At 52.6% G+C, this 18,280-nt stretch overlaps 1 protein-coding gene across 1 annotated transcript in view; it reads left to right on the forward strand.

The window, feature by feature from the left end:
* Positions 1–18,280, forward strand: part of LOC307245684 (voltage-gated delayed rectifier potassium channel KCNH4-like) — a gene marked incomplete at both ends in the record, with an annotated part of 58,880 nt that overhangs the window by 16,105 nt on the left and 24,495 nt on the right. The window contains 3 exons of the mRNA XM_080021331.1: positions 2,084–2,317; positions 5,865–5,996; positions 7,464–7,597. Coding sequence (XP_079877457.1) covers positions 2,084–2,317; positions 5,865–5,996; positions 7,464–7,597 — 500 coding nt within the window. The remainder of the gene's footprint in view (positions 1–2,083; positions 2,318–5,864; positions 5,997–7,463; positions 7,598–18,280) is intronic.

Consider the following 18,280-nt stretch of genomic DNA (forward strand, 5'->3'; position numbering starts at 1 on the left):
TGCTTCCGGAGGTCCAAGCTCCCGAAGACCTGGCGCCGTGCTTCCATCATAGCCTTGCCAAAGCCGAACAAACCCGCCGAAGACCCGAAGTCCTACAGGCCCATATCCCTGCTCTGTGTCCCGTACAAGATTCTGGAGAGGCTGATCCACAGCCGCATTGAGCCAGTGGTGGACCCTCAACTCCCACCGGAACAAGCCGGCTTCCGCAGAGGCAGGTCAACGGTGGACCAGGTAACGCTACTCACCCAGGACATCGAGGACAGCTTCCAAGATAATGAGAAAGCTGGAGTAGTATTCCTGGACCTGACAGCCGCTTATGACACCGTGTGGCACCGTGGACTACACCTGAAACTGTTGAGAACAATCCCGGACCGGCACATGGTGAGATTTATTATGGAGATGCTATCTAACCATAGCTTCATCCTACAAACCAGCGATGGCCAGACCAGCAGGCTCAGAAGGCTGAAGAACGGTGTCCCGCAAGGCTCTGTCCTCTCACCAATGTTATTTAACATCTATATTCACGACCTGCCAGACACAACATCCAAGAAGTACGGCTATGCGGACGACCTGGCCATCATGCTTCGATGCCCAACATGGAACACTATGGAAGAAGGCCTCAACCGAGACATGGGCATCCTGGCAGACTACCTCCAGAAGTGGCACCTTCAGCTCAGCATGGGCAAAACACTGTCTGCAGCTTACCACCTCTACAACCGGGAGGCAAGAAGGGAACTGGACGTGCATGTTGGCAACATCCGCCTGGAGTTCCAGCAAGCCCCCAAGTACCTCGGCGTATGCTTGGACCGGACGCTGTCCTACAAGCAGCACCTGGATGAAGTGAAGGCCAAGACAACCGCAAGGGTCTCGCTCATCCGCCGCCTTGCAGGCTCGACTTGGGGAGCTTCCCCCCAGACCCTACGCATATCCACGCAAGCCCTGGTCCTACCCGTAGCGGAATACTGTGCCCCTGCCTGGAGCAGAAGTCCACATGCGAACAAGGTGGATACTGTCATCAACAGCGCCCTCCGGATAGTAACTGGTTGTCTGAAACCCACCCCTGTGTCCTACCTGCCAGTCCTAGCTGGTATCGCCCCACCCAGTCTCCGACGGGAAGCAGCTACCCTCGCCCTGGCAAGGAAAGCCCAGAAGAACGACTGGCACATCCTACACAAAGCCACAACAACACCGGCACCACCATGCAGGCTCAAGTCTCGCCATCCCTACAACAAGGCAGCACAAGAGATGCTACAGTCGATCCCTGACGACTTGTCCAAGGACGCCTGGCTGGCAGCATCCTGGAGACAATCGTGGGAGTCAGCTGCGCCCTCCCGCATCCAACGATACATCCGGGACCCAGGAGGAGGTGTAAAAGGAGAAGACATGCCACGCCACCTATGGACCTCGCTGAACCGCCTGCGTACTGGCGTCGGGCGCTTCAAGTCCTCTCTAAAGAAGTGGGGCCTATCCGACAGTGCGTCATGCGAGTGTGGCGAACCTGAACAGACTGCCGAGCACATAATCACCAGCTGCCCCCTATACAGCCCACCCTCAGAAGCTGGCCTTTTTGACCTAGGACTGGAGACGAGGGCGTGGCTATATGACACTGAGTTGGCCATCTGATGATATACGAAAGAAGAAGAAGACCGTGATCCTTGTCTGAAGACATAAAAAATGAAATTAAGTTTAATATTTATGTAATTTTTATTAAATGCATATACCTTGTTTGCTTTCTCATTATAACTCTTTGTTTGCCTTCTATTAATGTGAAGTTATTTGTGTTGGTTTTATTGTTTATAGATATTTGATATTATTTATAAATGTTCTATTTATATAAGGTTTTATTATTTCATATTATGCATAATATTCTATTATTATTATTATTATTATTATTATTATTAATAATAATAATAATGATTAAAAACAAATAATATTAATTATAATTATTATCATAATTTTTATTATTATGATTATTATTTATTTAGCTCTCTGACGCTGCAGCTGTGATTAAGTTTACTTTCATTGAGCTCTTACATGAAACCATATGTGCGCTGCTGACGTCTCCCGGTGTCGCCCCCTGCAGACAGCAACTTCCTGCTGGGTAACGCGCAGGGTCACCGTGGTTACCCCATCGTGTACTGCTCGGACGGCTTCTGCGAGCTGACCGGCTTCGCCCGCACCGAGGTGATGCAGAAGAACTGCAGCTGCCGCTTCCTGTACGGCGGCGACACCAGCGAGCACGTGGCCCAGCAGATGGAGAAGGCGCTGGAGGGCTGGGAGGAATACCAGGCCGAGGTCCACTTCTACCGCAAGGACGGTGGGTGGGGGCGCCGGGTGGAGTGGAGGGAGTGGGTGGCTGGGTGGATGCGGAGGGGGAGCATGGGTTGGAGGGTGTTGGGGAAAAACACAGAAACATCAGAAATACCATTAAAAAAAACAGACAAACAAATAAAAAAAACACAACCTTTACCATTTGTTATTTTTTTCGATGGATAAATGGAGCGATGAGATCGATGGATACTTCACTGATCCCCAATTGAGTGAGCTCGCATCAAAAATGTGCAATTATAACATAACAAAAATTAGAGTACGAAGAGGGAAAAAAATACACACAGTAATACACAGTAAACCTGAGGATTACCTGAAGACTTGATGATATACAGAAAAGCTAAATTAAAAGATAGGGAATGTACAATAAACAATAAAAAAATAACCCTAACCATAAACAATGAAAAATAACACTGGGTTTTACAATAACCTAGTGATAGACGAGATAAGAATATTTATTTGAATTTATGCAACTATTTTCAGCTTAAATTAAATACCAACATAGTCACAAACAAAGTGAAATTAAACTAAATTTGTTCTGTGAAATATGGTGAAACTAAAAGGCAGTCGAAATTCCCATTTTGTTAGATAAAGAATGACCAGACCTACTTTGACAAGGTTTTACAGTCCGCATACTGTACTGTATACTGTATACTAAAGTTAATGTTCAATTATTTTCCCATCATGCATTGCATGTTTATTTCATCCCCTTTATAGTTTGAGGGTTACTGCCAATCCCAGCCCTGGATTGAAGAAATAAGAATTCTTGAATTGTGTAAATATTCAGAGAGTTTTAAGACGTTATTTAAATCCAAAACAAAGCTACAGTCACCTCTAACCAAGGAAAATGTATTTATTTAAAAAGAATTGTCATCATCTTTTAATCTCTTTTTTTGCAGTTAAGTATTTATTCTTCCCCTCACTCCAAATGCTTCTCAGCCGCTGGAAGAGCTGATCTCCTCATCAGGTCCTGGGCATTTACTGAGCTCTCCAGAGTCCCCCTCGACATCCCAGTTTGGGCTTATAAATGATGAACAGCAGATGTATTTATAGAAGGAGTTTAATATTCTGTCTCGTGCGAGTGCTGCAGTTTACCAGTCGACACGGAGGATGACATTTAAATGAGAGCTCTGTCCTTTTGGAACTTTGCAACGCGCTTCTCACCTCCAGATTCAACCCTTTCGTTTAAATGTCACCGCCATCACAAATGAATGGGGAATATGACGTTCCCCTATGGGACTGAACCCCTTCCCTCCCATGTTCCTGGGATGCCCAGCCCACGGTCAAACTGTCGGTAGAAAGTCCCATTTTTGTGTTGAATCCATCGTCACGGTCTGGATATACGGCAGAACCCTCTCGTCGGTGTTGGCCTCGGAGCCGGTATCGAACCGGCCTCACGCCCTACCTGCCGCGCCTACAATCGCGTCAGATTCTCGCACATTTTTCCAGTTTGGGGATTTACCGCCGACGGCGGGAGCGGCGTCCTCTGCGAGCGAGGGCCAGGCGGCGGAACGCGGCGCTGACCCTCGTTGAGCCTCCACGCGCGGCCCCCCCCGGACCTCCATCCCACCGTCGCGCTAATTACTCCGGCGGGCGACCGGCGAGAGGGCGGCCTCCCCCCGCTCCGGCCCCCTCCCCCCACAGCGCGGACCCGCGGACGCCTCTGCCTTTCCGAGAACAACCACACGCCCGGCACAGAAAACACAGGCACAGCCATGCTGCCTTTCATTTTAACCACCGCAAACTTGCTGAAACATTGTCTGCCGTGCACTGTCCCCCGCTCGCTCGCTCGCTCTCCCTCCGTCTCTCTCTCTCTCTCTCTCTTTTGTTTCTATCTTTGTCTTCCTCGCGCACGCGCACGTGCACGTGCTGTAATGGAGCGCGGCAGGAGCTGGGGAACGCGTTGGGAGGCAGGCTGCATCTCGCGCTGGAGGAGCTAATGAGCCAGCCGGGCGGCGGCGGGGTCTGCGAGGCGGCTGCTCCCGGGCTTGCCGGGCTAGTTACCTCCCCCGCCCGTCATCTGAAGCCAGGACTTGCCCTCTGCCTCTCCCCTTTGTCTTCCAGCCTGCTCCCCTCTAATGATCCTCATAACCGCTCCACAGCGCGTGCGTGCGCACGTGTGTGTGTGCGTGCACGTCAGGGCTTCTAACGACGAGCTCGGAAGGAATTAACGGCGCTTCCTGTTGCGTCGCTGTGTAAACGGGACGTGTTACAAATTAGATTTTTTTTTTTTTACGTCTTTGAGGGGTGAGCTTGTGTCTCTCTTTTTAAAGAGTCTTCTCGCTGTGTTTTTTTCCCAACCCGCCCAGGCCTTGTTAAAATGTTGGTTTCCATCGTTTTTAATTGCTCGTAACCACGTCCCCGCTGGGCGCTTTGCCGTTGACAAACTTGCCACTCTGCTGCGACTTCAGGGGAGCAGAGGATTAAAGGACTAAAAACTTAAAATCCCCCTTATGAAAACAGTGAACTCACGTTATAGTCACACGTGAACGCACTTTGAAAAACCAGTGATTTCACATTTTATTTCAAACAAGTTAGTTCTAGTTTCTCCAGTAGGAAGCGATGCAACTTCCTGTTTCTAGTCTTAGCGTAGCAAATGAAAATGCCGACAAGTGCAGAAATGAGGTGACACAGTCTTAATGAGGTGAGTGGTGGTTCGGGACAGAGGGCAGCGTCCTCCTGGCGTCTGAGGAGGAAGCACTCTCTCCGTTCCGGTCTCGTGGCTGCGGAGGCGTCTGCCCGACCACGGGCCGCTGCGCCGGTCCCCGGCTGGGGTGGTGGGGATCCTCCCCGACCCCCCCCCGGGCCCCGGGCCTGAGTCCCGCCGGGCGGGTGACGGGGCGCTCTCCGCCGGGAGGGGCGGCCACGCTCCCCGTCGGGACGCTCTCCTGGGTACGAGGTTTTTCCGGATCTGCGGGGAGAACCTCAACCTCCCTGGTTGTCTGAGGCCATGGAGGCGCTGCCCCGCCTCTTTCACCGGGGTGTCTGTGTATAATGTCCACGTCGGGTCCCCGGTGCCTGAAGCCGCTCTCCCTCTCACCCGGGGCTGGGTTTGCGGTGCGGGGGCCGCGGACCCTCCGCTGCGTCCGACGTTGAGGTGGAGGCTGTTGGTCAGGTCCTCCACCCCTCCCAGGTCGGCCTTCTCGTCGTGGTTGGAGACCAGGCCCACCGCAGCTGTGTCGTCATCAAACTTTGTGAGGGTGTTGGAGCTGCTCTCAGCCACGCAGGCATCGCAGTACAACGACACTACGCAGCGAGAGCCTGCAGCAGAGTGGTAAGCGTCTGCTCTCGTACGTTCTGTGCTGCTGCGTGAGCGGTTATAAACCATGGGAACCAACGTTTCATCGCTTCTCTCCTTCCTCACTCTGTTCTCGTCCCGGGATGAATAATAGCGAAGGCGTCCTCTTTGGGGGGGGGGGGTTACAGCGGCCGTGTCTTGGGAAAAAGCCTTTTAATGAGATTACTTCTGTCGGCCCTTCGGAGCCGCCGGGCGTGCGATGATGTGTCGTTAACAAGCCCTGCTGGTCTGCTTCCAGGGACGGCCTTCTGGTGCCTGCTAGACATCGTCCCCATCAAGAACGAGAAAGGAGAGATGGTCCTCTTCCTTTTCTCTTTCAAGGACATCACCGACGCCCGCGGGAAAGGCCACTGCAACAGCACGAAGGAAGGTGGGCCGTGAAAACTTGTTTACAAAAGAAAATGGTCTCTCTTATTTTATTCTTCTTTTCCAGCCAGGGATGTGATTTACGATGGGGCCCTCTCGCGGCCCCGAGCTTTCATACGCTACAGAGCTCAACTGTTTGTCATTGTCACTTTCTACTTGGCAACGTTGTGAGAGCCTGCTGCTCCTTCAGCGACGCCAGACGCCGCCCTCCCGCTGGGAGTTTAGCCCCGGACCGCGTGCCCCGAAGCGAAACCAGAAACGCAGTCTGCGGCAAACACCGGCGCCGGGCATCAGCCGGAGGAGAGCCTCGCTCCGCCTCACCGAGCGACAGCTACTGGAGCTGATGTGTAATTTCCGCCTGTCGGTTGATGTATGACTTCATAACTGCAATATAAAAACAAATAAAAACGTTAAAGGTCCAACGGTACACGTTGCTCATCTGAGCGTCCGCGACATCACCCGTTGCTTTCCGGGGAAGGTTTTGAAGCCTGGAGTTGTACTTGATGATGGTTAGATGGAGGCAGAGCTTTGGGGAGAGGGGCGGAGTCTTGGTGAGTTGGAGCGGGGGGGGGTCACACGCCCCAACCCTCCTCTTTCTGGCCAGTCCTTTGCAGGGGAGTGCAGTGATGAGTGCAAAGGCGGAGGCACATACTTTAGAAGACGTGACAACAAAATACGTAAGAGCCGCCGGACGGAGAGCATGTCCCAGAACATGTCCCGGAACATGTCCCAGAACATGTCCCAGAACATGTCCCAGAACATGTCCCGGAACACCGCTGTCTGAATGCTCCGTCTCCTTCTTTATAGGCCCCCCTCTCGCCACTGGGGGGAGCAGAGTGGTTGAGTGGTGCCTATTTCCAGCGCAACAAAACAGCAAAACAACAACGGTGGCGGTGAAAGAAGCACGAGTGCAACAGGGAGGCGGGTCAGCCGCAGCTTTTTGGGATTTAGAAAGGGACTTTTTTTTTTTTTTAAAGGAAATAGGAGGCCGACCCGGAGAAGGAGGAGGAAGCCCGTCCCCCGCGAACGCAAGGGCATTTGGACCAATCGCGACAAGGGGAGCTCTCAGAGCGAGACAAAGATAAAAGGCAAAGTTTGTTTTGTGGGCTCGCACCGAAAACATAGAGAGAATCCAAATCTCGTTTTGTTCTCCCCTTGTTCTGAACACGTCTTTTTGGTCAAAAAGTTCTCCTTCTTTTTAAGTCTGCCTCCGCCTTAAGGGCTAGTAGAAACCAGAGCTTAAAATAGGAATGTCCAGATGGTGATGCCAGTATCGCGTGTCAGGCCTGACATTGGCTTCCTGCTCATTGAGGTTCGTAAGAGTACTCCCTGCTTTCCCACACTGTGTCCCTAGCCACAAAATTAAAAACACAAGTATTTAAGATTTGCCGCAAGGTGAGCGCCTGGGCGAGCTGAATATGCGGCCTGACGGAGGTGTGTGACCCTAACTCCAGCCCCGACTGTGTGATAGTTTCAGAGGACCCGCGGCGCAGCAGGAAGAGCAGTTCCCACTTCAGCGAGGCCCGGCGGCGGGGCCGCACCATGCTGCACCAGCTGACCAGCCAGTTCTCCAGGGGAGACAAGAGGGAGGTCAACCTGAGCGGGGTGAGTACCCAGAACACACCACACACGGCCTCCTGCTGCTGGGAGAACCAATCAGGACGCGCGGACGTCACCATAACCGACCGCTCCTGATTGGGCGAGTGAGGGGTGGGAGGGGCTGAGCGTATGCAGGTTTTAATTCCACGTGAAGAGAATCAGAAACTGATTGATTTGGTTTATTGAAGGAATTTGACCCCCTGGGTTGGTGCATGGAAGGTTTGGATAAAAACGCTAAAAAGAATACACGAGACTAAGAGCCGTCATCGATAGGAACATCAATGTCCAAATCCGTCTCGTTCATTTCAGAATAGCGGTGGAAAAGTGATGCCTGCGGTCTCCAACCGCCGGTCAGGGTTTAGGGAGGGAGAGGGAGTCGTCCTGGCAGGGGGCCGCCGACGTGGCCTGAGGTTTATTAATAATCATGAACAAAAAGCCTTGCTGGCCATTCGGGGCAGCATTCGGGGCAGCATCAGCGTTGGCGGCTTGTGCAGCCGCAGGAAGGAAGCCGCGTTGCCGTCTGCAGCCGCGGCTCCGCCCCGCCCCTCGGCCCACCACCGTGACTCAAAGCCCCTGTGGAGTGCTCCAACGTTCATCCTTGTCGCATCCGTCCTCTCTGGGAGTGATTAGGTGAGGAGATATTCAATACTTCAATGATAATACCTATCCACAACACATAACATTAGAAATACATGATTCACGTTGAATGACATCCTCATCGGTGGAGTTGTTGAAAACAGCTGTTTCATAGGCAAGGCAATTCACAGAGCTTTGCAGGAGACATAAAACACATGATATCAAATAGAAATAAATATAAATCACAGGTAAAAGGTCAAAGTGCAACTTAAACATGCCGACACACCCACCGCCGCTTGGGTCCCTGGGACTCAAACCTTTACAGCTCAAACAAAATAAGATCCTAAGCTCAGCAGGACTGTTCCCTAGGCACGTCAGCCTGCACCGGTCCGTCTGGAAGGAGATGAAATAGAAGCTTTTATCCGGAACGAGACAAAGCACGATTGTCCAATTGAATGCGAGACGCCTTAAGTGGTTGACGTCATAACCTCATGAAGAAGTCCTCAAAAGTAACCGTTCCCCTGGAATCCAACACGCACTGAACGTCCCTCCTTCCAGCCGCTGCATTATTGATGTTCGTTGCTAAAAGGACCTTTTTTATTTTTAGGAACACAATTCGAGCAAAGTCTTGGCCCAGATTCACGGCCGCGCGTCCAAGACGTGCTCTCTATTTTTCAAGACCTCTGCGTCGGATGTTTTTTTTTTTTTTTTTGTGGTGATAAAAGAAGAGAGTCAGTCAACGTCCTCCGGATGTCCTGCTCTGCTCCTTTGCTTTCTCCGTCAAAGCGTGAGGAGCTGGAGGAGGATTTCAATTAGCAGAGGAGTCAGACTGCAGCTGGAAGCAGCAGTTTCTGGTGGACCTCCGGCGTCCCCGACGGCCATCGTTGAATCCAGTGATATAGTGCTCATAAAAAAAACAAACTGTTGATCTTGTGTGGCGAGCTGGCGCTCAGGGTTGCAGTTTGCCGTACAGTATATTTGGCAGCACATTGGGGGAAAATATACCTTGCAAGGGGAATTCAAAAACGAAACTGCAATATTCTACCAAATCAACAGGTTCATCAATCAGATGTACGGGGGGCTCTTGTTATTTTTTAAATAATAAATACCCGCCTTATATTCAAAATACAGCCAACATAAATGCATGTGGAGTGACCTTACTGCAGTGTGGGCGGAAATGACGTGAAATTAAATGACAGTTTTGAGTTACCACAAGCATGGGTCACACCCTACAAACAGGAGCTGTTTCATCACCACTCGTCCGCCGCTGCTACACTCACTAATGAAGCCAGGCTGCAGTCTGCAGGTTGAACCAGCAGCTTGGAACACGTGCTCGCTGGGTCGCGTTGCGTCACCCCGCCCGGCTTGTCAGTTTCATGGTCGGGGTCATTATGTCGTCATGGTGTCGTCGTAATGCCGTCGTGATGTCATCATGGTGTCGCCCTGAATCACTGAGCCCCCCCCCCCCGCTGTTTTCCTCCGTGGGGTCCGCAGGGCTCCTACCCCATAAATATTGAACACTGGCAAACACACCAGAGGGGGAAGAAAGGGCCCAGAATGGATCCATATGGATGTCAAGGCTTTTCAGTCCTTTTGAGATAAGTGTGTTTTTTCTTTTCTCCCTTGGAATTATTTGCTTTCATCGTTTTTTTTTTTTAAGGGCACTTGTCTTTTAAGTGTGTTTAGCGCACTCGGCTCCGCGCGAACCCTGCTCTCGCAGAACAATGGCCACTTATGCGTCCTGAATAATAAAGTCACGCCGCGCTGGCGGGCATGTTAATCATCCCGCCTGGGCTTCTCCCATTTTTGTTTGTTTTTGCTCGCTGATATGAAACCAAACCCTTTTTTCAGCTTAGCGCCGCGATGAGGTAATCCGCTCCTGTCGCGGAGGCCGTGTCGCCCCGCAGGATACCGTGGCGCCCCCCGCCGTTCCTCTTCCACGGGGATCCCACCCGGGACGCCCACAGTGAACCCACCCAACTGCCGTAGCTCCACTGCACTTACCCTGCGCCGCGATGTTATGATCGTCCCCCGTGAGCCCCCCACTGCACCGGGTGCAAGAGAAGCCCTTCTGCGGCCCTTCATTTTAAAATGTTAAGCGGTGAATAGGGGGACACAATGTCGAGGAGCGAGCAGCGGAGACCGACACTCGAGGCACGCCTTACATTCAGAAGCGCCAATTTGGGTTAGCATGGAGACGGGTCTATGTCCCAGAGGGGGCGGGGAACATATTGCCCAAACGACGGCCCTTCTCCCATACGGGCTGGGTGCTAAACTTTTTTTTGAGCGCGCGTGTTTCGCCCCCGGCTCCCGCACCCAGCCGTGAGCGCAAGCGTCTCGTGGCGCGGTGTTAACAAGGCGTCCACTAATCTGCCCGCATCGTGGCCCGCGTTGCTGCCCGCTCTGCGGTCGCCGGATCACAGTGTGAGCTCAGTCCAACCCGGGAGCGTCCGGACGTGACGGTCGATGCGTCCCGGTGTGATGTGTGAAGCCCGAGGCCGTTGACGTCTGGGATAATTGATCTGAAAATCTAAAAATCACCTCACTTTCCTGAAATATCCGACTTGCTTCCTGTGGCTGCTGGACTGGGAGTCGTGTTGTCCTGACATCTGACGTGACTGACGATGACTCTCACCCACACAAACCCTCTCGGTTTTGGGCGACGGACGGTGTGTGAATCAACTGATAAAGGAGGCAACCTCTGTTCTCTGTCTGTCCAATCTCTGTCTGTACGTCCTTGGATTACCTTGACAACCGTTCATCTGATCGGCTTCGCACTGTGTGTGTCGCTGGGGGGCCAACGACGTGCAATGTTCAATTTGGTGCAATTTGGACACGCGACACGTGTATTATGAATAAACCTCCAATTAACATGCAAACAGTCACTCAGCCACTCCGCCCTGTTGCCCACTGGGGCGGAGCAGGGTAAGGAAGGGCGGAGCGGGGTAGGGGCGGGCGGAGCGGTGTAGGGGCGGGCGGAGCAAGGTAGGGCTGGGCGGAGCGGAGTGGGGTTGCGGGCGTGGCGGAGTAGGGGCGGGCCGGGCAAGGTAGGGGCGGAGCGGAGTAGGGGCAGGTGGAGCAAGGTAATGAAAGAATTAGAATAATAATGAAAATGAGGTCATGCCAAACTAATTTACTATCCAATTAGATTGAAATAAAAATATTTCATGGAATTTAAAATAAATCTCAACGCTGATCTGCTGGACTGAATAGTTTGCTCGTGTGCCACTCACGTCACAGGAAGTTGGACGATGTCGGAGCGAACAATGGATTCATATGAGTAGAGGAGGATTTAATGCAGAAGCCAGAACCAAAATCAAACACAGCAACATTCACGTTGTTGATTTGACGCACGAGGGCGGAGGCTTGTAAATCTTGAGCTCAAGAAAAGTTGTGTGTGTGTGTGTGTGTGTGTGTGTGTGTGTGTGTGTGTGTGTGTGTGTGTGTGTGTGTGTGTGTGTGTGTGTGTGTGTGTGTGTGTGTGTGTGTGTGTGTGTGTGTGTGTGTTGTTTGGAAGGTGCGTGCATGGGTGCGTGGGCTGGTACCTGGGTGGGTGCATAGGTGGGTGCATGGGTGCGTGTGTGCATGGGTGGGTGCATGGGTGGGTGTGTGGATGGGTGCATGGGTGGGTGTGTGGATGGGTGCATGGGTGGGTGTGTGATCTCTGTGTAGTTGCTGCTGTTGGAGACTTGTTACTTAATCATGAAGATGGAGGATCATGCTGATCCAGGTTGTCTCCATCCATCCCTCCTCCTCTCCTTCACTTTTCCTCCTCCCTCTCTTCCCTCGTCCCATCCTCTCATTCATTTTCTTCCTTCACTCCATTTGTCCTCTTCCCTCTCGTTTGTTCTTCGCTCCATCTCTCCCATCGCATCTTGCTGCCTTCTCTCTCTCTCTCTCTCCGTTCAGACACTTTCTGCCTCCATCACTCGCCTTTTCTCTCTCGTTCTCCATCTGTCGTTCCAAGCTTATCTCCGCTCAGCCTCATCCCCTCAGACACCCCTCTCTCTGTCTCCCTGTCTCTCTGTCTCTCTCTCCCCCACTCCCATCTCTCCCCCTCCCAGATCCCCGTCTCCATCTTGCTCCCTCTCTCTCTCCCTCTCCTTCACTCTCTCTCGTCCTCTCTCCCCTCTTTCTCCCTTCATCCCTTTCTCCCTCGTTCTTGTCCTCTTTTTAATTCACTCTTCCTCCCATCTCATCTCTCTCTCACTGTAACTTGATGTTCGTTCCTTAACCTCTTTCTGTCTTCTCCATCACCCCCCCTCCTGCTCTCTCTCTTTTGTCTGTCTCTCTTCTATTCATCCATCTCTCTATACCTCTTGTTTTCTTCTCTTTCTGTCTTTTTCTCTGCCTGTCTCTCTCTGTCTCCCCTTCTCTAACTCTACCTGTCTGTCTTTTTCTCTCTCTACACCTCTCCTTTTCTCAACTGTCTTTCTCTCTCTCTCTCTCTCTTGCTCTCTCTCCCTCGCTCTCTCCTTCTCTCTCTCTCTCTCTCTCTTTCTCTCTCTCTCTCCCTGTCTCTCTCTCTCCCTGTCTCTCTCTCTCTCTCTGTCTCTCTCTCTCTCACTCTCTCTCTCTCTCTCTCTCTCTCTCCCTGTCTCTCTCTCTCTCTCGCTCTCTCTCTCCCTGTCTCTCTTTCTCTCACTCTCTCTCCCTGTCTCTCTCTCTCTCACTCTCTCTCTCCCTGTCTCTCTCTCTCTCTCCCTGTCTCACTCTCTCTCTCTCTCTCTCTCTCTCCCTGTCCCTCTCTCTCTCTCTCCCTGTCTCTCTCTCTCTCACTCTCTCTCTCCCTGTCTCTCTCTCTCTCTCCCTGTCTCACTCTCTCTCTCTCTCTCTCTCTCTCTCTCTCCCTGTCCCTCTCTCTCTCTCTCCCTGTCTCTCTCTCTCTCTCTCTCTCTCTCTCTCTCGCAGGGTGAGACCAGCTCCACGCTCTGAATAGATCTCTATTTGTAGCCCACTGGCCCGGAAAGAAAGAGGGGGCACGGATTACACAAAGCAAACATGCACACACACACACACACACACACACACACACACACATGCACACACACACACACACACGCACATGCACGCACACACACACACACACACACACACAGGCACATGCACACACACACACACACACACACACACAGGAAGTTAAAGTCAGTTTGGACAGCCCTAGACGTGTAATACCTTACGTGATATGTGGTGCACTTTTGAAGCTCCCTAAATCCGCACCAGCCCCGCGGCCTCGCAGCTCTTCATGCGGAATGTTTTGTTTTGCTACATCAGACTTGATATATCAGCCGTTAACGGGACCACCCTTTTTTTTTTTTAAGCAACACACAATCAACAAAGGAGACAATCGATCTCCAGTGCCAACACATCCCTGAAATCGTCTCCCTCAGATCCCTGACGAGTTGTTCTGTTCACTACTTCACATTAGTGCTGTCGCTTCATTGTCCTTGTGACGGAATGACAATCATCACAAGTATATGAACACACAAGTATATGTACTGTAATGTAAGTAATAGTCCACTGCTCATGTATTCTGCCTCTCTTCTCGCTGCTCTCGGCTGACTAAACCGACGTCTTCCCGTCGCCGTGGAAACGTTGACGCCCGGAATGATCGCCGGGCCCTTCCCCGGTGGCCGAGCTGCTGGAACGTTCATCTCACGTCAACCTGAAGGCCTCTCCGCTTGACGGCGTGGCGTGGCCGCGGTACCCGTCTCCCAGCGCTCCGGTGGAACAAACAACAAAAAAACAACAAAAAAAAATGCCCGGAAGGCGCCTTCGTCAAGTTTAGTACTTGCGTGTTTGGCCGTGGAGCAGCGCTTGAGATCCGGTGACGGTCCTGCAGTCCCCAGGCGCCGGAGAGCAGGACCGTCACCGGATGGGGGAGAGGGAGGGGGAGCAGGGCGGGATGGACCGTTCACTGTGTGCAAAAGAGTGACCCGGTGGTCCACCGAGCCCCACCTGTGAGGCCGTGGCTGCGCACCATTTCCTCTGACAAACTGCTCGGGCAACAAGGTAAAAGAACAGTGATCGATCACAACGAGTAAGACTCGTGAAAATGATTGACATGTGCCGGGGGAGGACGCACGACACCCAGACACACGCGATCCACACATGCAGCATGCAAACTCCGAGTGGGAGCCTCTCTGTGTGGAGCTTGCATGCTCTCCCCGTGCACACATGGGGTTTCCTCCGCCTACCGTCAGTCAGGACCCCCACCCAAAAAACATGCACACATCATGGTGTGACCAGCGATGGACACTCGCCACCAGGTCCCCGGACCCTTTGACGAACGCGGCCCCCTGCCCCCGGCTGACCCCCGGAGGAAGGACAAGCCAGGATGGGTCAAATGCAGAGGAACCATTTCACCGGTCACCACCCAAAAGCGTGCGTGTGTGTGCGTGTGTTGTAGTGTGGCGTGTTGCGTGACAATTGAAGATTCCTCTATGCAGAGAGTCTGCAAGGCGGGCGTCACTTGACGGGATTCTACGGCTCAACGCTCCACGGACGCTCGCTTTGTGGAGCGTTGACTCACTGAGGCTGCTCGCCGAGGCTGCAATGGAAACGCTTGGAAAGGCCACCGTCGGTCAAAGGTCAAAATATTACAACCTCGGGCGTCGCAATCCTACATCTGCTTGGACTGAAAAAAAAAAAAACACCAACATTGACTGAGCCAATGTCCTCTGTTCTTCATGATGGTTCTGCTTCCCAAAAACACCACTTCCAGCGTGTTCCAGTATGACAGTTGACAGTTGTGCTTATTACTGGTCCCTTTGGGCAGAAGCGTCCGCCAGTGGACGTGGTGTCATGTCGGAGGAGGTGTTGGCCCGTTGCCAACCAGGAAAAACAATAGATGTCAGCACTGTTTCGGCGCGCGTCTCACCACAGGTGTCACCGGCGCCAGGTCTGGCAGCGCATCGAGGACGTCCCATTTGTAATTTCCGGGATGTGTGGAGTGAATTAAAAAAATAAAATGAATGCTAATGATATTTCAGTATGTAAAAGACCTCGTAGGCCTGAAGCGGGAAATATTTCAGCCTCGACATCTGTTTGAGGGGAGAAAAAAAAAAAAATTCTCATTCCAACCGGAATATTCTCGCGGGGCTTTGAGTTTGCAATGTTATGTACATCGGGCTTCAGACCGCTTCACAGCGAATGCGAATCAACTTTCAGATTTTGCCGAGCCTGATGCCGTCCCTGTGTGCGTGCAGGAGAGGCCTGACACTTTACCCTTTTGGATGTGGGCGGAGCGGCGTCCATCGCTGGCATCGATTCCTGTCACATTTGTGATCCACCGTTTCACCTTTCCTTAACCAGGCTTATTTAACCAGACAACCTTTACTCAACCGCTGGGATCCGGGGTCCCCGGCCAAAACAGGCAGCGCATGATTTCGCCGGACAACGTTAACGCGGGGGAAACGCGCTAGAGGAGGGAGAAAAAAAAAAACCCGAAACCAAAGCAATGCTTGGAAGAAACTAAAATGCTCTGAAGATGGAGACGGGTACCGACAGATTTGTAGCAGCCAAGTCGCGGAGAAGGATCTCAAATCCCTCGATCTTTCTGGAAAGAAGCCGGAGCCGAGAACATAAAGACTGAACCTCCCGACTGGACGCGCGGGGGCGGAGGCAGACAGGACGTATCTGCGGATCTCAGACCATAATTGGAGTTGACGCTGCACGGCGAACGCACATCGATAAGAAGGAAATTCAGCCAGAAGAGATTAGGAAAGGAACAGAAACCAATCACCCAACCTTTTTGCAGTTTGTCAGGCCCTGTCTGCACGTACGCGGAGATTGCGTTGGGCTGTACTTCCTGCTGTGACTTTAGGCCCCGTCCGCACCAAAAGGCCGTTTTAGGAACCGGAGACGACGCTTTCGGGGTGAAACGCCTTCCGGGGTGGACGCCGTTCGAAACTAGGTTTTCCGTGCGCTCGTGCGGAGGAAGTGAGAAGGGAGCTTCTGGGAGACGCCGACGTGGGGGGCCCCTCGGCTTTCCCATTTGCTCGTGCATCGGGAACCTGCGAGCGACGGGCGACGCCCCCTGTGGTTCCGCGATTAAAAGTCCCTCCAACTTTTGGAACCGCGCCCGTTCAGCGTTGTGTCCGCATGTAATGAAGGAGCTCAACGCGCTGCATGCTCCTCATGTCCTTCTGTGGCGGTGGACATCAGGAATTATGGGATATTATCGCCCCCTACTGGCCTGAAATGCTTATGTCAAGGCTTTACACCGTTTTTGCGTTTTCGTGCGGACGGAGATGTTTTATTTATTTTTTTAATGGAGGGGGGAAAAATCCCTTTTCATAAAAATGAGTGGACAGAGCTTCAGAGCACTGTGATGGACGGCATCTGACACATGGAGACAATCTTCTGACGATTCATATCCAAAACACTACCAGGGGCATCCTTCCGTGCATCCCGTCTGCGGCGTGGCCCTTTCCCTCGGGCTGATACAGCTGTTAATTTAAATGTCCCTGCTCCGCTCCATCCCTCTCTGAGTGTGTGACCTCTCCAAGCATCACACAGGACACCCTGAAATCAGTCAATTCTCCCTTAGCGTCGTGACTCCTCCTCTGCCGTCGCTGGTCTGGCCCCGCGGTGCCTTCTTCGAAAGACAGATCTAGGGTTTATTTCTGAGCGGCCGCTGCCGTCCCGCCGGGAGCCGCGCGTCCTCGTCCGCCTGGAGGTCTTCTCATCTGCGGCGGGGCCCCCCTGGCGGGGCTTGCAGTAGCGAGGGCGGCGCTTTTGGGCTAAAGCCCGAGTTAATGAAGTGCGAAGATCAGCTGCGGCCGCCCCACATGTGCTGACACGTGGCCCCGTAGTGCTGAGCTCATCCTTTGCAATCAGATGCGTATCCTTGGTTGGCTGCTTCTGGGGGCAAAGGTCAGACGGGCGATCCCCCCCCCCCGTGATGTAAGACAAATTAGAAAACACTCCGGCTTTTGCTCATGTCCCCACAAAACACAACATTATTATTATTTTTTTGTAAATTGCCAAGCGTCCTGGTTCAAACAGCCATGTTTCACACGTGGACCGACGTGGACGTGTTATTTTTTTTCTGCTTTGCCTGCTTCCTCTTCTTCTGGAGGAGCCGGATAATGCGCTCTGCACCCCCCCCCCCCCCCCATCACCCCCGCTATGAAAGCTCTCTCTCTCTGGGGCGTCCCGCGGGGGGATGGGTCGGGGCACAGAAGCGGCTCAGGGGGGCCGGAGATACTTCATGACCCAGGCTCCCCGGGCGTCGCTGGAGCCTGGGTGTGAGGCCGCCGTGCTGCTCTTGGAATCGATCTCTGCTCATTTGCCCATCTTTCCTTTTCCGTTTTTTTGGGGGTTTTTTTCCACCGGGTTTCCAAAAGCTATTGCCCTTCGCCTCCTGCCGCCTTTACCGTGGGGGAGGCTGCTCTCCTGCCACGGGCAGGGTCCAAATCTAGAGATGAGTGGGTCTGTAGTGCGCCAAATGGGCTGGACCGCTCACCAGCGATGGCCGCCCCTATCCTCTCGAAATGCATAAGCATAACTTTAAAAGTTAAGCGCCAAAGAGCGGCCAATGACGCAGGGCGCCGGCGGCTGGCCACCGGCCGGGACGAGGAGCTAATGGTGTTTGAAGGAGTTGAGTGGAGCCAAGTTGGAGCCGCCTGTGAAATGACGGCGGCTGGTGGTGCCAGTAGGTTTGCATCTGACTGACCGCAGCATTTTCAGACGTCGTTCTGAAGGCTTTGCCGAGGAAAGGTAACAGCTCTGGCGTGTTCATTTCACACTGCCCTGACGCCCGCGTGAATTGAGCTCAGAGGAGTGGCTCTTGACATTCATGACATAGGAGCACAACTAAATCCATTTTGTTGAAATTCAATTCAACAGCGTTCACCACGTTGGGAGCATCTGGCTCTCTACTTATTCATGTATTCAGCCTTTCTGACGCATCTTTTGTGTATTTATCAAGTTGAACTTGAGATTCATGAGCCTACGTGTGTGTGTGTGTGTGTGTGTGTGTGTGTGTGTGTGTGTGTGTGTGTGTGTGTGTGTGTGTGTGTGTGTGTGTGTGTGTGTGTGTGTGTGTGTGTGTGTGTGTGTGTGTGTGTGTGTGCTCGCGCGCGCGCGTGCGTGTGTGTGTGGAAACTA

This window comes from Zeus faber (assembly GCF_960531495.2).
Source record: "Zeus faber genome assembly, chromosome: 20".
Lineage (NCBI taxonomy): Eukaryota > Metazoa > Chordata > Actinopteri > Zeiformes > Zeidae > Zeus > Zeus faber.